The 23,397-nt window shown below is 39.2% G+C and overlaps 1 protein-coding gene across 1 annotated transcript in view; it reads right to left on the bottom strand.

Moving 5' to 3' along the window:
- Positions 1-700: 700 nt before the first annotated feature.
- Positions 701-23,397, bottom strand: part of LOC122792866 (polypeptide N-acetylgalactosaminyltransferase-like 6) — a 2,507,518-nt gene continuing 2,484,821 nt past the window's right edge. Inside the window, exon 5 of the mRNA XM_044060425.1 lies at positions 701-899. Within this exon, the coding sequence (XP_043916360.1) occupies positions 701-899 (199 nt within the window). The remainder of the gene's footprint in view (positions 900-23,397) is intronic.

Here is a 23,397-nt window from a genome sequence, read left to right as displayed (position 1 = left end):
GAACTACTGCATCTATAAAATATGCAGCTTACATATACAAAATGTTCATAGTTCATAGTTCAGAATAAACAGCTAAAGCATTTGTATATACGAATGTTTTCATATTAGAAAAGTTGAGGCACAGTAAGGCTCATAACTGACTCATGTTAGATGTATATTGATTGAAAGAGTTGGATCTAATAGCATTCATAAGAACACTTCAGAAAGTATATCTTAAAATCATACTCTGAATCACAAATCCAGATACATTCAAAGCAAGGTTAGGTTCCTGGGAATGTGAGATAACCCCTAAATCTCTTTATCTTTCTCTCTGACTTTTTCATATGTTCAATTATTTTATACAGTAGCTGCATCAAAATGTAATCATGGTAACATGGTCTCACGTGTGGATATAAGATTGATTTATTCTTCAAAAGAAAGAAAGATAGAAGAAAAAAAAAAAAGAAAAACTTTTCTATGTGCCGATTTCACAGACTAATCTTTGTCTGTGCACTTGCTTTAAGAATATATTGAAATCCACACACAGCAAAAGGGGAAAGCTTCATTTTAAATAAAATCCAAAAGTACAAACTTTAGAAAATCTCTAATTACAAGGTTCTGTGCAGAATAAAAGGCATGTGCCTAAGAAATATCTCATTCATTTGCAAAATGCTGTAATAGTGTGTCATGACCCAAAGGCAATGCAGTTCAATGATTTCTACTATTTTTCCAAGGAACTGACAACAGAATTACCTCTGTCACTGAAGTCGTCCACTAGAATGATTTCTGCTATCAGTCTGTCTGGTGTGCGTTTAGTGATGCTGTGTATTGTCCGGAGCAAAGAGGACCAGCCTTCATTGTGAAAAGGAATTATGATGCTTGTGTTTGGTAGATGTTCCAGGTATAATTTGTGCTTACAACTGCAAAAACAGAAACAAAAGACTGTTATGGAGTGATAATGCCAGAAAGTCCCTACAGAATCTCAAAAAATAAGCAACTTGGCAACATTAACTGATACAATGTTCTATAACTAAATAGAATCATCTCTTTGAACCCTCTCTTGGGTCAAATAATACCCCTCCACTTTTTTATTATAACATAAGAGTGTTATTGCTACTTTAACTAGAATTTAAATGTTTTTCGACACAGTTTCAGCATATAGGATCCAAAATATTTCTCCTACTGGGAGACTGATTTTGTGCAAAGGACATTATATTTGTAGCTTCAGTGGTGTCAGAGAAAATAAATACTTTTGGTTAGAGAACATATTCTTTCTGCAAACTGATTCTGAGTAGCTATTTTTCATGCATCATTGCTGAAACACAAGCTGTGTGTTAAGTTAATCTGTTTAAATCACAATGGAATGCTTTTAGAAGGTTACAACCAAGAGGAAATGCAGCAATAACTTCTGTCTGGATTGTTCACTATTCAATTAATTTAGTAGAACATCACTTCTGTTATTTATAAAAATTCAGTATGCAATCACTGGTCATGAAGAGTAAAACAAAAAGACAACATCTAATAACAAAAAAAAAAACGTATTTAGGATTCAATAAACCATACATGCCTCACTAAAATTGTGTGCACGTATGGTAGCACGCCAATTTGCGTTCTGTAAGTGCAAACCTGGTAAACATCATGGTATGCTAATTATAGCATAAGCAGCTGAATCATATGCTAATCAGTGACTCCATGATGGGGGAGCTATTCAACAAGCTATAAATCAATCATGTACACTCCGTGAAGGTTTTGGCCTCAAATTCCAAAACCTATTGGAGTACATCCACGGAAACTACTCCACATAGAAAGAATGTTTGGGGCTGCTGCTTCTCTTCTACATGTGTATATGAAACAGATCAAAGTCCATGCTGCTGCTGCTAATAGATCAGAGCCATGAAGGAAAAGGATGGTTAGAGCACATTTAACTTTTCATGGTTTGTATGAAGTGGTAATAGTAGAGTGCAACAGGGTGGACAGAGACACTGCAGGAAAGCTGCAATCTCTGCTGTCCTCAACTGAGATCAATTGCAAATGGAGGGGAACCAATACCCATGGAGGTTAAGGTATGTGTAACACTTAGAATATTAGCTACAGAAACCTTCCAAAGACCAACAGGGGACATGCTAGGGGTGTCACAGCGTCAGCATCCAGGATCTTACATAAATTCCTGAATGCTATGTTACAGCATGCCAGGAATTACATACATTTTCCCCATGCACCTGAGGACAGAGTTAAAACTATGCAGGATTTCTGCTCTGTAGCACCCTTTCCTGAAATACTGGGTACCGAAAATTGCATGCACACAGAGGTCAAACCACCCAAAGAGCAGGGAAGGCTGTACATAAACAGAAAGGGCTTCCACTCCATTAACTGCCAGATCATGTGTAATGGTAAGGGAATCATCCTGAATGTATGGGGTGACAACCCTGACAGTTACTGTGACTTCCTTATCTGGCACTACTCTCAGCTCTACCAGAAGTTTCTAGGGGGAAATCCCACAAGGTAATTTGTTGGGTGATGCAGGGCATGCACTCGAATCATGGCTAATGATGTTCATCAGATATGCAGCACTCGCACTCACCGAAGAACGCTATACTGAGGCACATGCTCAAACAAGAAATATCATAGAACATGTTTTTGGGCTGCTGAAGGCATGGTTCTGGTGCATAGATACACTGGGGGAGCCCTGCAGTACAATTCCAGTACTTGTGCTGACATTTTCACTGTCTGTACTATTCTTCACAATATTATCCTGAGAAAACAGCTTCAACCGATCGCCAAGAGGAAGGTGCACACATCCCATGACTATTGACAGGGTCACCACAGCCACATGCAGGAGAGGACTCAGAGGGGGAACCACCAGCCACTTGTGGGTCTAGGTAGATGTAGGTATGCACAATATGCCCTCACCAAGAGGCAACAGATATCACACATGTTGACCACCTAAGTGGTGCAACTTTCATCCTATGCACATACATACTGCAAAATTGATGCCAGGCAATGCCCACAACCTTTACTCACTCGTAATGGCTGTGTACTGCTAGCATCACACAGAGTTAGTCCCAAATTAAAACACTTGTAACTGCAGGGCTATCAAGGTAAGTGTTGTACCTGGGACAGGAAAATAAATAGCTAAGAACACAAATGAATGTCAGATCCTTGCATACTATTACTTGCTAATGTACTTAAGTGGAAGATGAGTGAGTTTTAGAGCAATGATATCAATATGTGATAGCAATGACTTATGTCAAATAGATGTCTGCTCTTTATCAACTAATAGGCTTCATGCATCAGAGATACACACAATACAAGAGAACTGTAACAAAGCAGTAACATTTTCAAAAGAGTATCACAAGCTCATATATACTAAACACTCAGTCAGCTATTCACCCTGTGCATCAGACAAAAGACTTATGTATCCTGAATCCAAAAGATAGAAAGAAACAAGGCTATGGCACAGTTATCATCCTTTGCACAGGGTATTGTTGGAGGGGGTAGGAGGCCAAGGATGACAAAGAATTTAGTGACGGCGTGTAAGTAAGAAACAGACAGGCAGAAATTTAGATAATTATCAAATGACCAATAAAACAAAATGAGCTACAAGCCTCATGAATGACCCGTGTACCTGTTATGTATGTGTGCCTGAATGGGCACTCGAGGTAAAATGTTTATATGAGTGTCTGCAAGAACACAGCCAAGCTCTGTGCTAGATCTATGTCCTGGCTTGTCAGATAGATGTGAGCTTTACATGGTGCAGTTAACAGTTCATCTTTGTCACCTCCAACTGTGAGGCCTGGCTCTGCCAGGAGTTGCAGTGGTATGTCCATGCCTATGGTCAAATGTGCTGGTGCTACCTGAAAGTGACTGATGTCTGCTGGAAGAGCTCTCCTCATGAGCATTTTCTGGATCATGACCCCATGACCTACCACATCTGGATGTAGTCTCCGCAACCACTGATGGAGCAGTGGAAGTATTGCCTCTACAAGAGCATGATCAGACATGGCCACAGTGGCTAACACAGAAGATGCTGCTGACATACGTCCACATGGATACTGTCCCCCTCTCAGCAGGCATTCCATCACAGGCACTTCCCATTCCATCATGTCATTAATCCAATCCCTTGAATCAGCCATACAGCAGAGACAGTCATGTACACCAGCCTGTGCAACATCTATAACCCTAAGCATTTCCTCAGAGGCTCTAGTGGAACATGTTTATGCCTCCATGACATAAACCTAAGTTGAGTGGCAGGTAATGACACACCAGGATCAAGTGGAGGGTGGGCAGCAGGCCTCCTCAGAGCACCAAACCCTTCCACAGTGCACTTAACCCACACTTTGGCTACAGCCAGAATCAACTGGTGCTGAAGCTGTAGTAACCACACTAGCCTGATCAAGTGTCTCAGCCTCCACCTGTCCAACATCTGAGGACTCAGTGGAATAGGTATGCATAGGCATACTGACTGTGTCTGATGGAAATCTAGGGGATGCCAGATTCAAACTCTGTCACCCCCCCACCCCAACCCCCCCTTTCACCCCAAATGTGTCTCTGTTTGGCCACAATCATCATCAAAGGCTATTGATACTTTGACATCGGGTGATAAGAGTCCTTCCACTGTCAGGATCACCGGTGATAATAAGCAGCACACATAGGAATGAAATTACCACTACGCTAAATATTTAAAAGAATTTGTGTGATGATAAACTAACACTAGTGCCACTATCAAAGATGGTACAGCAATACAGATACTCATTTCACCGACCGCACACATACAGACAAATGCATATATTTGATGAATGGCCATCAATAATAAAAAAAAAGGCATTTTCAGCTTACCACGTGCAGATGACTCCACACTTTGTAGGGATGAGAGTCCTGGAAGTAATGCAGGAAGGGAAGGATGGCAATTAAACATCATAATGGGAATAACAGAGGGGGATAGTGAATGCACAATTGCCTAGATGTCTGGTAAGAATAGTTTTAACTGAAACTTGGATGACATGTCCACCCACAACTCATGTGTAATGAACAACTGTGTCATATACATCTATTAAGTTAGCAATAGGTACAGTAAAAAAATCCTTTCAGGAAGTACTAGTCAAATTATATATTTTTCTATACAAGCAAATGTAGTACTTGCCATATGTAAGCTTATCTGAAAGCTTCTCCCGGGACACAGTTGTCCTCCCAGGCACATCAACCATGACATCAAGCACATGTTAGACTGTAGTTTTCAATGAGTTGTCCGGATCTCTACCACTGGACAGAAATTCTTAATTTTGCGTCAGTGGGGGCTTGTTAACAAGCTCCCTTCCCTGTAGCCAGCTGTTCATGGACAACTGCAGATGGTCTTCTCCAGGCTGATGAAATCATATCACTGGCCCTATGACACACCTGATCATGTTGTGGTGTGACCCCCTACAGCACTGACATCACTGTCTATCTGGTTCCAAATCTGCATTCTGTCAACCATATCCCCACGTCCTCTCTCAAGTAGAAAGGCAGCATGGCACCTGAATGCCTGCACTATGGCATCAATTTCTGAGTCACTGAAGGGTGTTTAAGTGGATTTGTATACTTGGGTGCCATAATCCTATGTGGCATAAAACAGAGATGGATATAACACATAAATATCACCTAAAGTCTTGTTTATGTACACATTTGTCAACATTAAGCACTGTAAATGCAAATTTCAGTTATTAAAACTGAAGGTTATGTGGTTGTCCCACCTCACCCTCACACAAAAACCAATGTTTCTCCAAACCAAGGAATACTACTTTAGTATTATGTTTTCCACTGAAATATCAGGATGCCTATACATTTTGAAGAGAAAAGCACTTGAAATGCACTTTTGTTGTGGCAGCACACTCCCCCACCCCCAAACCAACAAAAAAATGAAGGTTTGTACAAACTAAGGTGTAGAGCAGAGAAGCATTTCCAGATGTAGCACATGCATATAAATACAGAGCAAGTGCAAGCAGCAGTGCCATTTTGAGAGAACAGCCAGAGTGTTAACATGTATGACTGGGGTCTATATTACGATGTCAAAATGTCAAAAGAGCGAATGCTCTTACATCAACACAGAATAACTGAAGCTTCTAAACCTCAAATGGCCAGAACAGCGATTTTTTTTTCCCAGGGAAAAAAAAATCACTGGGCCAAAAAAAAAAAAACAAATCTGTACACAAAATAAAGTAGTGGGCTTTGCCCTCACACTCCCCTACTTAAATATACCAACTCCAAGATCTCACTACAGTGGAGAAAATGGCAAAGTCCCGACAATGGCCCAGCGTGGCCATTCGAGATTTAAGAGCTTTAGTTATTCTGTGTCGATGTAAGAGCGTTCACTCTTTTGATGTTTTGACATCGTAATATAGACCCGTATGAGTGCAGTAGTCAGTCTGTTTATAAGTTTTTTTAAGTTTAAGTTACAAAGCCTCATTTATGATGTGTTTGTGTGTAATAAAGTTGCTTGAACAGAACCCATGAATGTTTGTCTGTTTTATCCAGACCAAACGAGTGACATGGTGTCAAAACCAGGATTAGAAGAGCTACTTCTTCAAGGCATGAGGCGCAGAGTTGAAGGTGAAAGCAGACTCAGCAGGTTGAGTAAAATTGAGCACAGACAAAAAAGGGGCCAGAAATGAGCTAAAGGTAAAGAAAACTGCATAAAAGATTTATTTGGGAAAAGTAAATGAAATGGCATGCATTATTAATAAAACGAGTAGCACAAACTATATTACTAAGCAAACAAAAGGCACAAACTGCTTTATTAATTAAATGAAATGTTCAAAACCACAATATTTGATAAAACTAGCACAACTATTCATAAGGTGTTCAGAATTACCTTAGGTTTGCATAACGAACATGTTTAAAGTAAAAGAGGCACAAAAAAGTATAATGAGCATGATAAGAGATTATAAAGGCATAAAGAGTACAATAAAAGGGCAACATTAAGCTTAAAGAGCAAGGCAACTGCATGTTTTTTTAGTCAAAGACCATGTTTGGGCACAAACTACTATTTAGTATTGACCAAAGCCATTCAAAGCGTAACTAGAGTTGTTCAAAGTATGTCAGAGTGTGCAAAGTGTTTGCAGAGTGTGCGCTTTATTACGGTGCAATTATTTCAAAGAGTTGCTGTGTGCAAAGTGCAGTTATATTGCAAAGTGCAGTCAAAGTACTGCCATTTCAAAAAGTTTCTTGTGGTGTGTGCATTTATTAGCAAAAAAGCCGCCATTTCAGAGTGCTTCTTACACTGTGCAGAGTTATTTCGCAAAATACAGCCATTTTGAAAAGTTCTTGTGCTGTGTTCAGTTTGTTTGCAAAGTGCATTGATCTTGAAGTGTTTCTTTCTCTGAGATTTTTTTGCTGTGTACAGTTTACTCACAAAGTATAGTCATTTTGAAGTATTTCTTACACTGATAAAGAGTGGTTTCATAATGTACAGTAATTTCAAAGTGTTCCTGTGCTAAGGAGACTTATTTGGTAAAGTGCAGTTATTTCAGTGTTTGTTGTTCTACTGGGCATAAATGCAAGTACTGGTATAAAGTTCTGGCATGTATTTGTGTGTATGTTCATACATAACTTCAAGCACCTTCACTACTGTGCGTTGATATGGCAGAGGCATTTCGCAGACCAAGTCCACTTGTATTTGATCAGAATCTAGCAAAAAATTGGAGAGCATTCAAGCAGGAATATGATATTTTCATACAAGCAGCTTTTTCTGACAAAGATGCACATATGAGAGCATTCATTTTGCTGAACTTAGCTGGGTCAGAAGCTATTGAAAGAGAGTGTTCATTTGTGTATGCACCAGAAGTATATGCAGGAGAGGGGGCAAACTGTCATACTGTGGTACCGACTGAATCAAGGGAAGACCCCAAGTGCTTAAAATGTTAATTTAGAGAAATGTGCATCCCCCAGACAAATGTAACATTACAGAGGCACTTATTTTACACAAAACACCAAATGCCAGGTGAAACTTTTGCAGCTTATATCACTGACTTGAGAAATACGATCACGACATGCAGATCTGGTGATTTGAAATATGAGTTAATAAAGGACAGGATTGTGTGTGGTGTTAATAGTGCTGCAGTGAGAATGAGTTTGCTTCGTGACAGTGATTTAATGTTAAGCAAAGCCATAGAGATCTGTCAAATCCATGAGCTCACAGAAAGGCACACAAGTAAGCTTACAAGTGATGAGTGACAGCATGCAGCACGTGGCAAGGAGAAACAGGCCTAAGCACATGGCAGCAGCAACACCTTTAGGTATGACAAGAAAAACCCGGAGCTTTCTATCAAGTTCCAAGACTAGCTTAGTTACAGGAGCATGTTCAGTACAGTATAAGAGTGAGTCAGCAAAACCCAAGTCAAGTCTTATTGTTAACTGTCATAATTGTGGAGCCAACCATGAGTCTAAAAGAGAGAAGTGCTTAGCATTTGGTCAGCAATGCCACAAGTGTAATGAATGGAACTATTTTCAAAAGTTTTGTAAATCAAACAAGCATTATTCAGTTATTAAGACAGGTCACTAAAAAAGCAAGTTGATCATGTAGAGAGCTGCAACACTACCTTATATGTAGATGGTGTATCAGTGGTCAGTGAAAAGGTTAATGCAGTGTATTTGCTGGCAAAGAATGAAGTATTTTGTACTGTCCTGATCAATGGGAAACCCACATAATTCAAAGTAGACACTGGTTCAAATTGCAATGTCATGCCAGCAGAATCATTTGCTAAAGTGAGGGATGGTGTGCAACTTAATTTGGTCAATTGTGCAAAGCTTGTTGCTTATGGACGTGAGGAAATTCAAAGCGAAGGTTCAGTAGTGCTTTCATGATATTTGTCTGGGAACAGTTACGGCTTGCAATTTTATGTAGTCCAAAGACTTATGCAGTCAGTAATTGGTCTCAGAGAGAGTTTGAGAATGAAACTGATTTCTTTTACTAAAGAAGTCCATCATGTAAGCAGGGTCTATATTACGATGTCGAAATGTCAAAAGAACGAACGCTCTCACATCGACACAGAATAACCGAAGCTCCTAAACCTTGAATGGCCAGAACAGCGATTTTTTTTCCCCATGAAAAAAAATCATTGGGCCAACAAAAAAACAAAAAAACAAATCTACACACAAAATAAAGTGGGGGAGCTTTGCCCCCCACACCACCCTAACCCCCAATTAAATATACCAACTCTGAGATAGCACTACAGTGGAGAAACAGCAAAGTTCCAACAGTGGCCCAGTGATTTTTTCCCTGGGAAAAAAATTGCTGCTCCTTCAAGATGTAGGAGCTTCGATTATTCTGTGTCGATGTAATAGCATTCAGTCTTTTGGTATTTCAACGTCGTAATATATACCCATTTAAGCACATGTCCCAGTTCCAGCTTTACTGATGCTATTTTTTCAGAATATGCTGATGTATTAGATAGCAAGCTTAGCAAAATTCCAGTTGTACACTCCATGAGGTTAGACCCAGAAGTCTGTCAAGTGGTCAGACCAGCAAGACTTCCAATAGCTATGCAGGACAAAGTCAAGGTTCAGTTAGACAAAATGGTTCAGCAAGATGTGATTTGTCCAGTCACAGAACCAAATGAGTGGTTGTCACCCATGGTAGCCCCTTATAAGAAAAATTCAGATGAAATCAGAATGTGCATTGACCCAAGAGACTTAAAGAAGGCATTAAAAAGACCTTAGCATCCTATGTGTACAGTCAAGGAATTTGCAACCCTTATGCCAAATGCCACTGTATTTTCTGACTTAGATGCAAAGAGTTCATTTAGGCAAGTGATGCTTGATCACAAATCTTCACTACTTACTACATTCAGTACCCCATTTGGGAAATACAGATTCCTCAGGATGCCTTTTAGAATAAATTCTGCAAGTGAAGTCTTTCATCATGCAATGGAGCAAATTTTTTCAGGCTACCTGTGTACAATAATAATTGATGACTTACTGGTTGGATGTGATGGTGAACCAGAGCATGACAGAAACCTCTGGAAAGTTCTGGACAGAGTACGTGAAGTGAACTTAAAGCTCAGTCCTCTGAAGTATGAATTCAGGCTACCAGAAGTTACATCTATTTACCAGTACAGGCTTATGACCAGATCCTTCCAAGCAAGCAGCCATTCTTGAGATGCCAGTTCTAGACAATGTCCAACCCTTACAGTGTTTTCTTGGTATGGTTAACTATTTGGGCAAATTTATCCCAGACTTTAGTGAGTTATCAGCACCTTTAAGAAAGCTGACACACAAAAATGTTGCATTGTCATGGTTAGAACAACATCAGAGAGCATTTCATAACTTCAAACAGCAAATTGCTACCCGCCTACCTTAAAGTACTATGATATCTACAAACCAGTAATGCTTTCCTGTGATGCTTCAAAGATCGGTCTTGGTGCAGTTATTCTTCAGGAAGGCATACCTGTTGCCTACACATCTAGAACTCTTACCCAAACTGAGATGCAGTATACTCAAATTGAGAAGGAACTTCTGGCAATTTTGTTCACATGTTCAAAGTTCCATGATTATATTTATGGCTGAGAGATTCATATAGAAACTGACTATCAACCTCTAGTCACTATTTTAAATATGTCTATGCATTCCACTCCAGTGCAACTACAAGAAATTATGCTCAAATTGCAAAAGTACAATTTCAAAATGGTCTGTACAAAAGGTAAACTTATTTATCTGACTGATACCTTATCCAGATCGCCCAGAAATACCACGGAACAGCTTTATGCAGAGAATTTTGACTCTGATGTCACGGAAGTGCATAATTTTTCTAGCATGAAACTTGATGAGGTGAGAGATCATGCAAAGACTGATCCAATTTTGCAAATCAAAGAAATCCATTGTGCCATCAGAAGTACAACCTTACTGTCCATACAAAGATGAGATGCTAATGGAATAATTTTTAAAGGTCCAAAAAGTTGTTGTTCCTACTTCCTTACAATGTGAATACATTCAGATTTTAGATTGTGGACTCCCAGATTCTGATTCTACCAAAAGAAGGGTGAGAAGACTAATATTTTGGCTTTCTCTAGCAAAATACTTTGATAAAGTGCTTTCTTCTTGTTCAATGTGCAGCAGTACTAAGCCACATTTGCAAAAAGATCCACTTCAGTTAAGCCAAATTTCTGAACAACCTTGGTCAACAGTAGCAACTGACATAGTTCACTGGAACAGTCAACATTACTTAGTGTAGGTAGACTCTTATTCAAACTGGTTTGAGATCGATTTGCTACCTAAACTAATGTCCAGTGCTGTTATTATTAAGTTGAAACATCATTTCTCAGTCTTTGGTAGTCCACACAAAGTTATTTCTGGCAATGTTTGTCAGTTTACCAGTCAATTGTTTCAGAGATTTGCTAAAGAGTAGGACTTTATTCATGTTAGTAGCAGTCCTGAATATCCTCAGCCAAATGACCTTGCTGAACATACAGTACAGAGTGCAAAGCAATTACTAGAAAGGTCAAAGTGTGACAATAAAGATATTTTCTTGTGACAGTCTACTAGGTTTGCCTGCTCAGAGACTTTTATCTAGGCAAACCAGAACAACCTTGCCTACCAGTTCCAATTTGTTGGTACTTAATGCTAAAAACAACAGAGCAATCAAAGCGCAGCTTTTTAAAAAGCATTTTCTCAAAAGTTCAGCTGTGACAAAACAAGCAGATTTCTTTGTCTGTTAAAAGATGGAGAAATAGTGAGGATGCAAATGGTGAAAGGCTTTGATCAGACTGGTCAAGTGAAAGTTTTATGTACCTAGCCAAGAACTTACTTAGAGGAATCTGATGGTATAATGTACAGGAGAAACCACAGACATCTTCTTCCTGTATCAGAAATGATATTGCAGCATCATACCTGTGATACAGACTCTAGATTTCAGAACAACCCAGACAATGTTCGCAGTAAGGAACACGTCACAGTATCCATTTTCATTCTTGATGATGTCCCAAATGTCCCCAAAGTTTGAACATTCCTTGAAGACAGTCCCTGTTGACAGATCCAATTCTCACTTTTATGTTATAAGGTCAGGTCGAATTTCAAGACATAGTATGAAATACACAGCAACTTGGACATAATTGTTTTATATCTGTCTGATTTTATATGATTTCATATTAAATAATTAGTTCTGTATAATTGCATGTCCAAAGATCATTTCTGATAATTGCATCTCATTGAATACTGCCATTTCATATAAGGACTATTTCTCAAAGAGGGAGGATGTAGATCAGAGCATTTCCAGATGTAGCAGGATCCTATTAAATTGTTGAATGTTTAGGTTGTCGAATGCCTAAAAGTTGACAGCTGAATGTTGAATGCTCAAAACCGCGACCGGCCAATTATGTGATTTTTTTCCCAGGGAAAAAATTTGCTTGGCTGTCTTTCGGGATTTGCCCTTTTCCCTGATGTAGAGTGATCTTGGAGTTGGTATATTTAGTTAGGGGGTGTTGGGGGCACCGCCCCCGACATCAGTGGGTGTGGAGGTCGAAGTCCTCCACTTGATTAGGGTTTTATAGTATGCTTTTTTTTTTGTTGGATAAGCAGATTTTTTCTCGGGGAAAAAATTTGTGTAATTGGCCAGTCGCTGTTTTGAGCATTTGACATTTAGGTTTCGATGTTTAGGTGTTCAACAACCTAAGCGTTCGACTTTGTAATATAGTCCCAATGTAGCACGTGAATATAAATACAGAGCACATGCATATAAATACAGAGCACATGTAGGCAGCAGTGCCATTTTGACAGAACAGCCAGAGTGTTAACATGTATGAGTGCAGTAGTCAGTCTGTTTATAAGTCTATTTAAGTTTAAGTTACAAAGCCTCATTTTTGATGTGTTTGTGTGTAATAAAGCGGCTTGAACAGAACCCACAAATGTTCATCTGTTTTATCCTGACCAGGCAGGCAACACAAGGAATACCACATAATTAAAGTGGCATATATGTTTTCAGTACAATTATCAGAATGTGTACACATTTACAACAGAAAACTCAATTTATGATTGCCAGTCACCTCTCACTTTGCCCACCATTACCTTGAAAGTGTCTTTGAGCCATCTCAGAAGCATAACACCTGTGTCAGTGACATGTACATTGCATTTCTCTGAAGTAACACAGAAGATTGTAAAATAATGACACTTGTGATGAAAGTCAATAAACTGCCTATGTGACAGATGCAAATGTCTGTCAAAAATGCCTATGCAGACAGTGAACTATAAGAAGTGTATACAGATAAAGTCCCATTTTTTACCGGATATATAAATTGCTTTGTAACATATTACAAAATCTATAAAGTACTTGGGAAATACAAGTTTACCTTAGCAAAATTAGAAGCTGCTCTGCAGATAAATCAAAAGGAATAGCAATCTTCTATTTTGCCCATATACACAAGTCTTCTCACCTTCGAGTTCAATAGCCACACAGTTACATTTAATTTTCTATAGTGTAGATTCAGGCATCTAAGCATGGTGAAGATGCAAATGAAGTGTGAAGTCATTAGAATGGCTAAATACTAAACTTTGACTGTTTATTGTTGATGTAAACATAGTGTAGGCTCTAGACACAACAGCAATTCAGACTGCCTTCCCTACCATGGGTGTGTCACTCAGGATACACTTACAAAGTGGAGAAATAACTTTAGTAAGATTTTAAATGGAACTAAACAGCACACATTTATCAATTATGTTCAAACTCTCCTGCCTGTGCTGGTAAATGTTTTTCACTATCCTGTATTTTTATCATATAGTTAAAGGAGAATTATACAAATGGCGCTATGGAATGCATGTCTGAGATTACAGGAGAGATAAAGGAAGAGTGAGCACAATACAAAGAGAAGACCGAGCTGTATTTGTGCAAGGATATTTATAAATGGTTGTGAGATCACTCATTGCACTAAATATGTAAGCAACACATGTACAACCAATTGAGAATGTGCAAGTGTATGTCTTGTTAATACTGTAGAGGAAATGGGAATTGCTCGTATGCACATAATTTGCTTGCCTGCTGGAAAGATGTGTCTGTGGCAAGGATGGGTAACATATTCCCACCTTGTTTTATAGTTTCATTAGTATGATAGTTCAAATCAAATGTGAGGTCTGTAAAATTATGTAAAGTGTGAATTTTTTTTAATATTAATATTTGCATGCCGCATGGCTTAGAGTGCACATGGTGAAATGTATCAGCATTTAAAATTTAATTTCAGCTTGGATGATAATGGCAGCATAACTTACAGCTGTGACTCAACTATGTGTTTGTAGCGCACCTTGTAAAGACATTGAGGCCCACACATTATTTTTTAAGCATAAACGATATTAAGATATTAAACATTTTTTACACCAAAATTGTATTTTTGACATTGCCTGTCTTGTTTATGCATTGCTCACCTGTGCACAAACATCCCTTACAGCTGTAGACAAAAAGCATACATTTTAACTCACACTATTCACATTGTTACTTCTTTTGCCTTCATTTGTGCAGACATGGTAAGAGGTGGTGCATGGCAGTCAGCACTCATACACAACACCTGCAGATCCACAACAACTGCAGACAAAAAAGATACACTGGGACTTGCAAAAAAGATATACTGTTACTTATTCTACATTTCGACACACAAACATGGTATCTGGAGTTGCACAGTGGTCAGACCTTTGGACAGTAATGAATGTAAAAAATACACCTGCTGCCTATCTTTCCCTGTGGCAACAGGTGTAAGTTCATAGCTACACTATAGGTGAGCCTGGGTTCCTAATGCTGTTCCACTGACTTTTATATAAAAATTAACAATATAAACATAGTTATACATAACAGTAACGATATATATAGCAGTAGTAAAAAAAAAAATTTCTGTCCTGAGGTGGACTTCATACTTTACTGATAGTAATCCACACAATTCACATACGACAGGTATAGCTGAAAAAACAGAATGTATTGTATGGTCTGACCCAGAACTCAGAAATCTTTCCTGAAAGTAATACATGTGTATGCATTTACAGTATATTGTCACACATTACTCCTGCATCACACATGGGAATTCATAAACCAGGACCTTGTCAGGTCACACACATACAATGTGCCTATATAATTAATGAGCATGCTTGACAAACACTTCTGTGGCACTGAGGAAAAAGCACCTATGTGGAAGAATATGTGTTCTTCATTTTACATAGGTTTGAATCCCACATTGTGCAGATTACTTTTATTAGTGTATAAAGCTCCATGTGATGTACCCACTCTGGGCCAGTAAACAAGGAGCCAGAATCCTCACCACTGACACTGGATAGGGATGCTCACTTAGATCAATAATGAATACACCCAGAATTTCCAGCTCTCTGCATCAAGCACAATTGCCTTTAAGAGTACACAGGGATCACAGTCAGCCCATGGTCTGGGTTTCTCTCTCTGTTCCTTCCCAGGTCTCCAATAAGGCTACCCACTGGCACAGCTGTAGAGTTAAGTCATCAGCTTAAGCCAAGTCCTCCAGCACCCTCTCTGTGAAACCAGTGTTTCATGTCCCTGTCTGATGATGTGAGGCATTGACAGCTATGTCAGGAAAAGCAGGGCATTGGATGTGTAACATCTGCCAGCACAGCTAGCTGGAATGTTGTAAAGAATTATATGTCATTTGTATATCAAACTGATTTGTATAGATGTTTATGTGGAAAAATGTATTTGTAAAGTTGCTTGTGTTAAAAATGTGCCAACAGTGTGTCCTGCTGGACAGGAAAAGAACTATACATGTATTAATGTAATTGTTTAAATGTGTACATTTTAACAGAGGATACTGGAAGAGAAGAGGTTAATCTCAATCCACCTGACTTTGGAAAATAGTAAGAAATTAAATTACTTAATTTAGGCTATAAAGATTGTATATTACAGTTCTCTTTGCAGGCAGAGACAAATTGTCAGGGAAAACAAGCATTAGAAAGCATTCGCTATTGTCACTGGGGTGAACTAGTTGCTACACTTCAAGGGTGGAGGTTGAAATGCCTTTATGACTTCCAGGAGCTGCAGCAGATCTTAGCAAGGCTCTGTGTGTGTGTGTGTGTGTGTGTGTGTGTGTGTGTGTGTGTGTGTGTGTGTGTGTGTGTGTGTGTGTGTGTGTATTATTGAAATACAGGTACTAAATCCTGGCAGTTTCTAGCAATGGGGGGTTGCATGGGAACAAGAAGATAGATGATCAGATGTATGTAATGTCATTCTGTAATCCATCACTAAAAACAAAGTTTAAAATTAGGTGAGACTGAATTCTCATTGCACTCTGTTTTTGTAACTTGACAAAGAAGGGTCTCTCCTCTACTTCATCTTGCCTTCCTCTAGTAAGTAAACAGGGAGTAAAAATTCTTTAGATCAGTCAGGAAAATATAGTGAGATTAATTAAGTATTATGTTTCTGTAACTGCATGAACCAGCCACATGTGTTATTTTTAATATTTCCTGTGACTGAAACTCTGGTTCTTATTGTAAATAGATATTTAACATGTTTATGTTCTTTTATTATTTATTATTAAATATATTTAAACTTGTCATTGTGGCTGATTGTTTAGAGAATATTTTAACCTTTGAGAGTACTTATATCTACTGGTGACACTGTGCCCACTCCTGAAAGCCTGGCTGTTTGGTCAACATTACCATTTGTATTAATATTAATTTCTCTCAGCATAATTGGGTACTCTTGCAAGATCCTTGGAATAGCTGGCTTTGGGGTGTCTGGTGGCAGTGCAACTACCTTATAGTCTAGGCAGAAGGGGGCATAGCTAATAAATCTGTTCCAGCCTTTCCCAGGTGTGTGTGTGTGTGTGTGTGTGTGTGTGTGTGTGTATATGTGTGTGTGTGTGTGTGTGTGTGTGTGTGTGTGTGTGTGTGTGTGTGTGTGTGTGTGTGTGTGTGTGTGTGTGCGTGCGTGTGTATGAAAATCAAATCTCAAAATATGTATGTCAGCTACTTGGAGCAGGATGTGATGACATGAAATATTGTCAGTTATGCCAGGAAAAGTAGGACAGTGGATGTGTAACATGCCAGCACAGGTACGTAGAATTTTGTAAAAAATATATATGTCATTTGTATGTCAAACTGATTTGTACAGATGCTTGTACTGAAAAATGTATTTGTAAAGTTGGTTGTGTTACAATGTACCAACAGTGTGCCCTGCTGGACAGAAAAAGAAATATACATGTATTATTGTAATTGCTTAAATAATGCATATGTTTTAACAGAGGATACTAGAAGAGAAGGGGTTAATCTTAACCCACCCAACTTTGGAAAATATTAGGAAATGAAATAACTTAATTTAGGCCATAAAGATTGCATATTACAGTTCTGATTGCAGGCAGCAACAAATTGTCTGGAAAAACAAGCATTAGGAAGTCTTCTGTATTGCCATTGGGGTGAACTAATTGCTATACTGCAAAGGAGGAGGTTGAACATTTTTTATGACTTCTAGGAACTGCAGCAGATCTTAGGAAGGCTGTATGTGTGTGTGTGTGTGTGTGTGTGTGTGTGTGGCAGTTTCAAGCCGGGGGGGGGGGGTTGCATGGGAATCATAAGTCAGATGGCCAGATATAGGTTCATAGGTTCATAGGTGTGTACTGGGCTAATGGCTCAGAGGCCTTTACAAGCCTAGCCATGAGATTACCCTGGCATCGTGCCACCTGACCTTAGTTACTAGTGCCTCTGTCGAGTAGAGTCACTGGAGTTATTCTTGGGGTGAATTTTCTATTTCCCATCCACTTATCAAGATTTCTCTTAAAGAGGGTCAGTAAGGTGCTCTGCATGGGAAGTCTATTCCATAGCATGGGCAGTCTCTGGGTTATGAACCTGTCCCTCCAGTATGTTTTGTTGATACTGGTAATGAGGTTGAGGTCTCTGGAGCATGTGGTGCGGAGGGATTTGGATTTCTACAGATTTAGCATTTCTAACAGAGCTGGGTTAGACATGGCTTTGTGAGTCAAGCAGAGATCACCTCTAAGTAGGCGATATGAAACAGAGAATAGTTGGAGTTTAGTAATGAGGTGTGCCACATAGAAGGACTTTCTGACCATAATGACAATGTGGTGATCAAAAGAGAGGTTGTTGTGAACCTGTGCTCCCAGAACTCTTATAATTTCTTCTGTGTTCATTGGGCTACCATCAATGTGGTAATTCATGGGAACCGGGTTTTTGCAAAAGGGGATGATGACACGTTTTTTGGCATTGAGCTTAAGGCCATGGTTCTGACACCATTCATTGGTCTCAGTGAGGCCATTCTGTAGGATGTCAACATCACTTGTGTAGTTAATAACAGGTCCCAGCTTGCAATTGTCTGTGAACTTTGTCAGCTAGATTCCCTTCATGTTGGCCTGGACTTCAGAGATGTAGATACCAAACAGGAGAGGACCGAGGAACATACCCTGTGGGACTCCACTCATGACTAGTCAGTAGTCTGACTTGAAGTCTTCTACTTTCACACTGTGGTTTCTATCTGTGAGCCAGTTTGCAACCCTAGTGATATAGGGGTTGATGCTTAGCTTAGTCAGTTTTTCTATGATTCGGTATCAAAGGCCTTGGCTAGATCAAGGTAGGGTGTATGAACCACCTTGCTTTCATCCACAGCTCTGGTGACTGACACAAAGTAGTCAACCAAGTTGAGCAGGCATGGTCTACCCTTCACAAAACCAAACTGTGTGGGATGCAGAGTTTGGATATTCCCTATATCCTTGTTTATTAGGTCCATGATGATGCATTCCATAGCTTTGCATCTCAGACTCATCAGGCTAATAGGGTGATAGTTCCCATGGTGCACCATTTCGTAGGGACAAAGCCTGAGGTGAGGCTTTTATTGAACAGGGCACACAGGTGAGGTGCCAGTTCACTCTGTAGTTCATCTAGAACTCAGCCAGGGATATTGTCAAGTCCCATAAAAACTGTATTCATTGCTTTGGACAGTGCTGTTTTAACCTGTGCATCAGTAATACTGGGTGTCTGGCAATCTACTGGTATTGTGATTGGTCCTTTGGGGGTGAGAGAGAGGTAAGGTTGGCTCTGAATCCGTCGGCCAGTATAATTATGAGATGTCATCTGCATTCTATCACTAAAAATAATGTTTAATACTAGGTGAGACTGAAGTCTCACTGCACTCTGTTTTTGTAACCTGACAAATAATATATCCCACCTATTTCATCTTGCTTGCTCTATTAATTAGCCAGGGAATACAAATTCTTTATATCAGTCAGGAAAATATAGTGAGATTAGTTATGTATTTTTTTTCTGTGATTGTGTGAACCTGCTCACCTATGTTATTTCTAATATGTCCTGTCATTGAAACTCTGGTGTTTATTCTAAATAGATATTTAGTATTTTCATGTTCTTTTATTATTTATTAGTAAATATATTTAAACTTTTCATTGCGGCTGGTCCTTTAAAGAAAATTTACCCTTTGAGAGTATGTATCTCTATTGGTGACACTGTGGTCACTCCTAAAAGCCTGGCTGTTTGGTAAACATCACTATTTGTATTAATATTAATTTCAATCAGTATAATTGGGTACTCTTGCAAGAGCCTTGGAGTAGCTGGCTTTGGGGTGTCTGGTGACAGTGCAAATACCTTATATAGTCTGGGCAGAAGGGGGCATAGCTAGTAAACTGTGCCAGGCTTTGTGTGTGTATGTGTGTGTGTGTGTGTGTGTGTGTGTGTGTGTGTGTGTGTGTGTGTATGATTATAAAAATCAAAACTCAAAGTGTGTGTGTGTCAGCTACTTGGAGCAGGGACACGAAGCACTGGTTTCACAGAGGGGGTGCTGTACCATTGTGGAGTTTTAATGGGGACCTGGAGGGAGACAGAGAAATCTGGACCCTGGACTGAATGTGTTCCCTGTGTGCTCTTAAGGGAAATTGTGCTTGATGTAGAGAGCTGCATCTGGGTGTATCCATTTTTGTTCAACTGAATGTCCCTCTCCAATGTCAGTGGTGAGGATTCAGGATTCATGATTACTGTCCCAGAATGGGGACTTCAGACCCCACAAAATATGTGTCAGGTCATATAGTTTATACCCCCCAATTCATATCTTAAAAGTTAAGTCATTTAACAGGTATAGCAGCAGACAAGCCATAAAGTAATGCCAATTTACACATTACCATTCCTAGTTCATAAACTGCCTTACTTTCTGTTTGACAGTGTAGATGTTTGTGTACCATCATGCAGATTTGGTTGGCATGGTTGTGTGGGTTTGTGCACTATCAGTGCACATATCATGACTTGGCTGGAAAGTATTTTAATTGTTCTTGGATGACCTGTGCAGACATGGCAGAAGTTGGCAAGCATGGTCCCCAATTCAAAGCTCAAAGATGGAATGTAGAGGAGTCATGAACACTCACTGCAGTCCTTGTAAAGTGCCATAACCATAAGTGATATAACCATAAGCTGCTGCAGAGTGAATAAACCAGGTCTAAATATGAATCAGAGGCTTGGAACAATCTAGCCAAGCCAGTCTCCATTGAGACTGGATTCCACAAAATGGGAAACAATCCAGGTATCATTACAATGACCTGAAACAGCATAAGCAGGAACAACTCCAACAGTGTCTGGATGATTTTAGGACTGTTGACATCACACAGTTGTATAAGTATACAGATAAAGATACTTTAACTGACATAGAAAGCTATAGATAGTCAAGACTGGTATACATAACGCTTTTCTCTTTTTCTCTCCTTATTTTTCAGTTGCTCAGAAGATATTAGCAAGCACCTTGACTGACATGTGTCTCAAATGTCCCCCTCCCTATCATGGTGTCCCCCAACCTTTTGTGTCCCACACTATCCCTGTCTCTGTCTTGTTTGCCTTATTTGTCTGTCCCTTCTTCCTCACCTACCCTACTTACCTGACCTTGACATTCTTATGTTCCTTCCCCAACAGTCCTCTCTTTTTTAAATGAAATTAAAAAAAGGCACCTGTCCCACAGAAATGTTGTTCTACCATGCATAGCTCTCCACTTTACAAATACCTTCTTGACACACTTGATTTGTCCCAATTGGCCATACAGCATGATTGCATTGTTGTCACCTGTCTGTGTTGTGATAGCAGTCTAAATTCATCCAATTTTCTATCCATATTCATATTAAACTGTTGAAGAAGTGGATAGTCATGGTTCTTTCCTAATTCCCTCCTGCACATTCCTACATAGTTTCCTGTTTGTTCTGCACCTGCTTGCCCTCATTTCATTATTTTCCAACCTATTCATTTCCACACCTTTAATCTGATCAAACTATAGAATCACACAACACACACATGGCAGATATGCCCCCTGATGAAGCCCCTCATTTTTGTCCTCTGCATTTGCAAAGAGTTTGGCATTGTGTACCAGTGCTGAGTGACAGTGAATGGCTCTTCATGTCCTATGGCATTGGCCGCACTAGTCCAGTGACCTCCATGCAATGCTGCTTAAACTCACTGTGCTAAAGGAAAGGAGAGTTAAAGCAGAGTAAAGGCAGTACTTTGAAACATTTACTCTAAGAGTTATTTAGATTGCTGAATGTATAAAAATCCAAATTCATATGTGTAATGTTGACATAAATCACTTGGATGATGTTTATTTGTATACAGTAATTCACAGTAGTCATTGCATCTCACATTTGCAGGTATTATCATATTTAACTATGTAATGTCATCCTGACACCATGTATAAAAAATAGATTGACCTGGATTCAAACCCTGTGCCATCTGTGCTTTAAACATGAGCTTACTGCTCTTACACCTGCTTCCACAGGGAAAGCTAGGCAACAATTATGTTTCTTACACACAGTACTCTCAAAAGTGCTGATGGCCACATCTTGCTGCTTATTCTGTTTGTGCGAAGGAGGCTGAACCAATAGAAATATGACTATTTTCCCATTTAAGCAGAGAACTGTGTTTGCTTGTTCCTTATCACCACACAAATGGGGAAGGCACTTGCAACAATTCTTAATGTCATAAATGTTATGACACAAAATTTCCAAAATAGACTACAGTATGAACATAGTATTTGTCAGCTGATTCTCCCATAGCGTATATGCATAACTACTTCTCAAATTCAAGTTATATTCATTAAATGTGAATTTCACATTTGAAAACACTTTGCCATTGTTTGTCCAAATCAGTTGGCGGGTAGTACACTATGTAAAGAGGTGTTTTGCATGTGTTACTATGGTTATTGCCTAGCTACTCTTCATCCCATTGAAATCCATGCAAAAACACCACTAAAGCAAAAGGAGTTATTAATGACTGAACACAAATTTATTCAGACACATGCATGCCCTGCAGCCATGCACTTAAAAATGGATATGTCTGTAATATGTCAGATGTTAATGACACTACAAAAATAAATAGCACAACTGCATTTTTACATTTTAAAGTTTTATACTGACCATAGACATTGTAATTTTCTTATATATGAATTACTATGGACATCAATTCAGCACAATATGAACACACCTACATCAACACTTGCATCCGTGCTGATCACAAAATATGAGTGTGTCTGTCTGTGTGTGTGAGACTGAAAGTGTGTAATGCACACAGCATATGGAGAAACAGGTGCACATATGTCTGAGTTCTGCAACATGCATTTCTATCAACTTATTGCATCTAGTTAAAGCAGCTGTCTTTTGAAGTACTTCTGCACACTGGAGCCAAAACAGAAAATCCAGAGTCCAGACTTTGCGCACCATTCTCATAACAGGATATGTTACCTCCAGCATATAATGATGATGTCATCATATATAAACACCACTATGACAAGGAAAAGTCAGACTTCAGTGATGGTGCAAATATTAACTAATGTGTTCTACAGATGGGAGCAAATTAGTTAGATAGGGTTTCAATTAAAACAGCAGCCAAATTGTGTGTGTATGTATGCGTAAGTCGACTTTATGTGTGAGTGTGTGTGTGTGTGTGTGTGTGTGTGTGTGTGTGTGTGTGTGTGTGTGTGTGTGTGTGTGTGTGTGTGTGTACAGTTTCACTTCATAATCTCAAAATGCTGAAATCTCGAATTTCACCATTTCGAGACCATGAAGCCGAAAGTTCAGAATGCTGGAAGTGCATAAGAGTGAATTTGAATATCTCGAATCCATGCTTATGCATTTTTGGTACGTTACATGAATTGTCTGTTTGGGATGGTGTTCAGAATGTCAGGTAAGTGAGTTTATGTGAGCGTTTTTCTGAGTTGTACGTGTGGGATAGGATAGGGAGGTGTAAGTTGAGATGTGAGTGTTGGATGTGTTGGTGTTTGTGTGTGTGCGAGGGACTGTAGAATGTCTGTGTGTGATTGTTTTCTTTTTTTCTGTTTGTGCGATCTCAGAGTTGGTATATATAAGTAGGGGGTGTGGGGGTGCAGGGGGCACCCCTGCATTTCTGTATTGTAGGTGTGTGCCTGTGTGGTGTTTTGTGGTGTGGGTGTTGTGGTTTGTGTGTGGCGTG

This window comes from Protopterus annectens, chromosome 2.part0, assembly GCF_019279795.1.
Source record: "Protopterus annectens isolate FY-2018-M chromosome 2.part0, PAN1.0, whole genome shotgun sequence".
In the NCBI taxonomy this organism is placed as follows: Eukaryota; Metazoa; Chordata; order Ceratodontiformes; family Protopteridae; genus Protopterus; species Protopterus annectens.
Note: the sequence above shows the minus strand (reverse complement) of the source record. Positions and strands in the feature narration are given on the sequence as shown.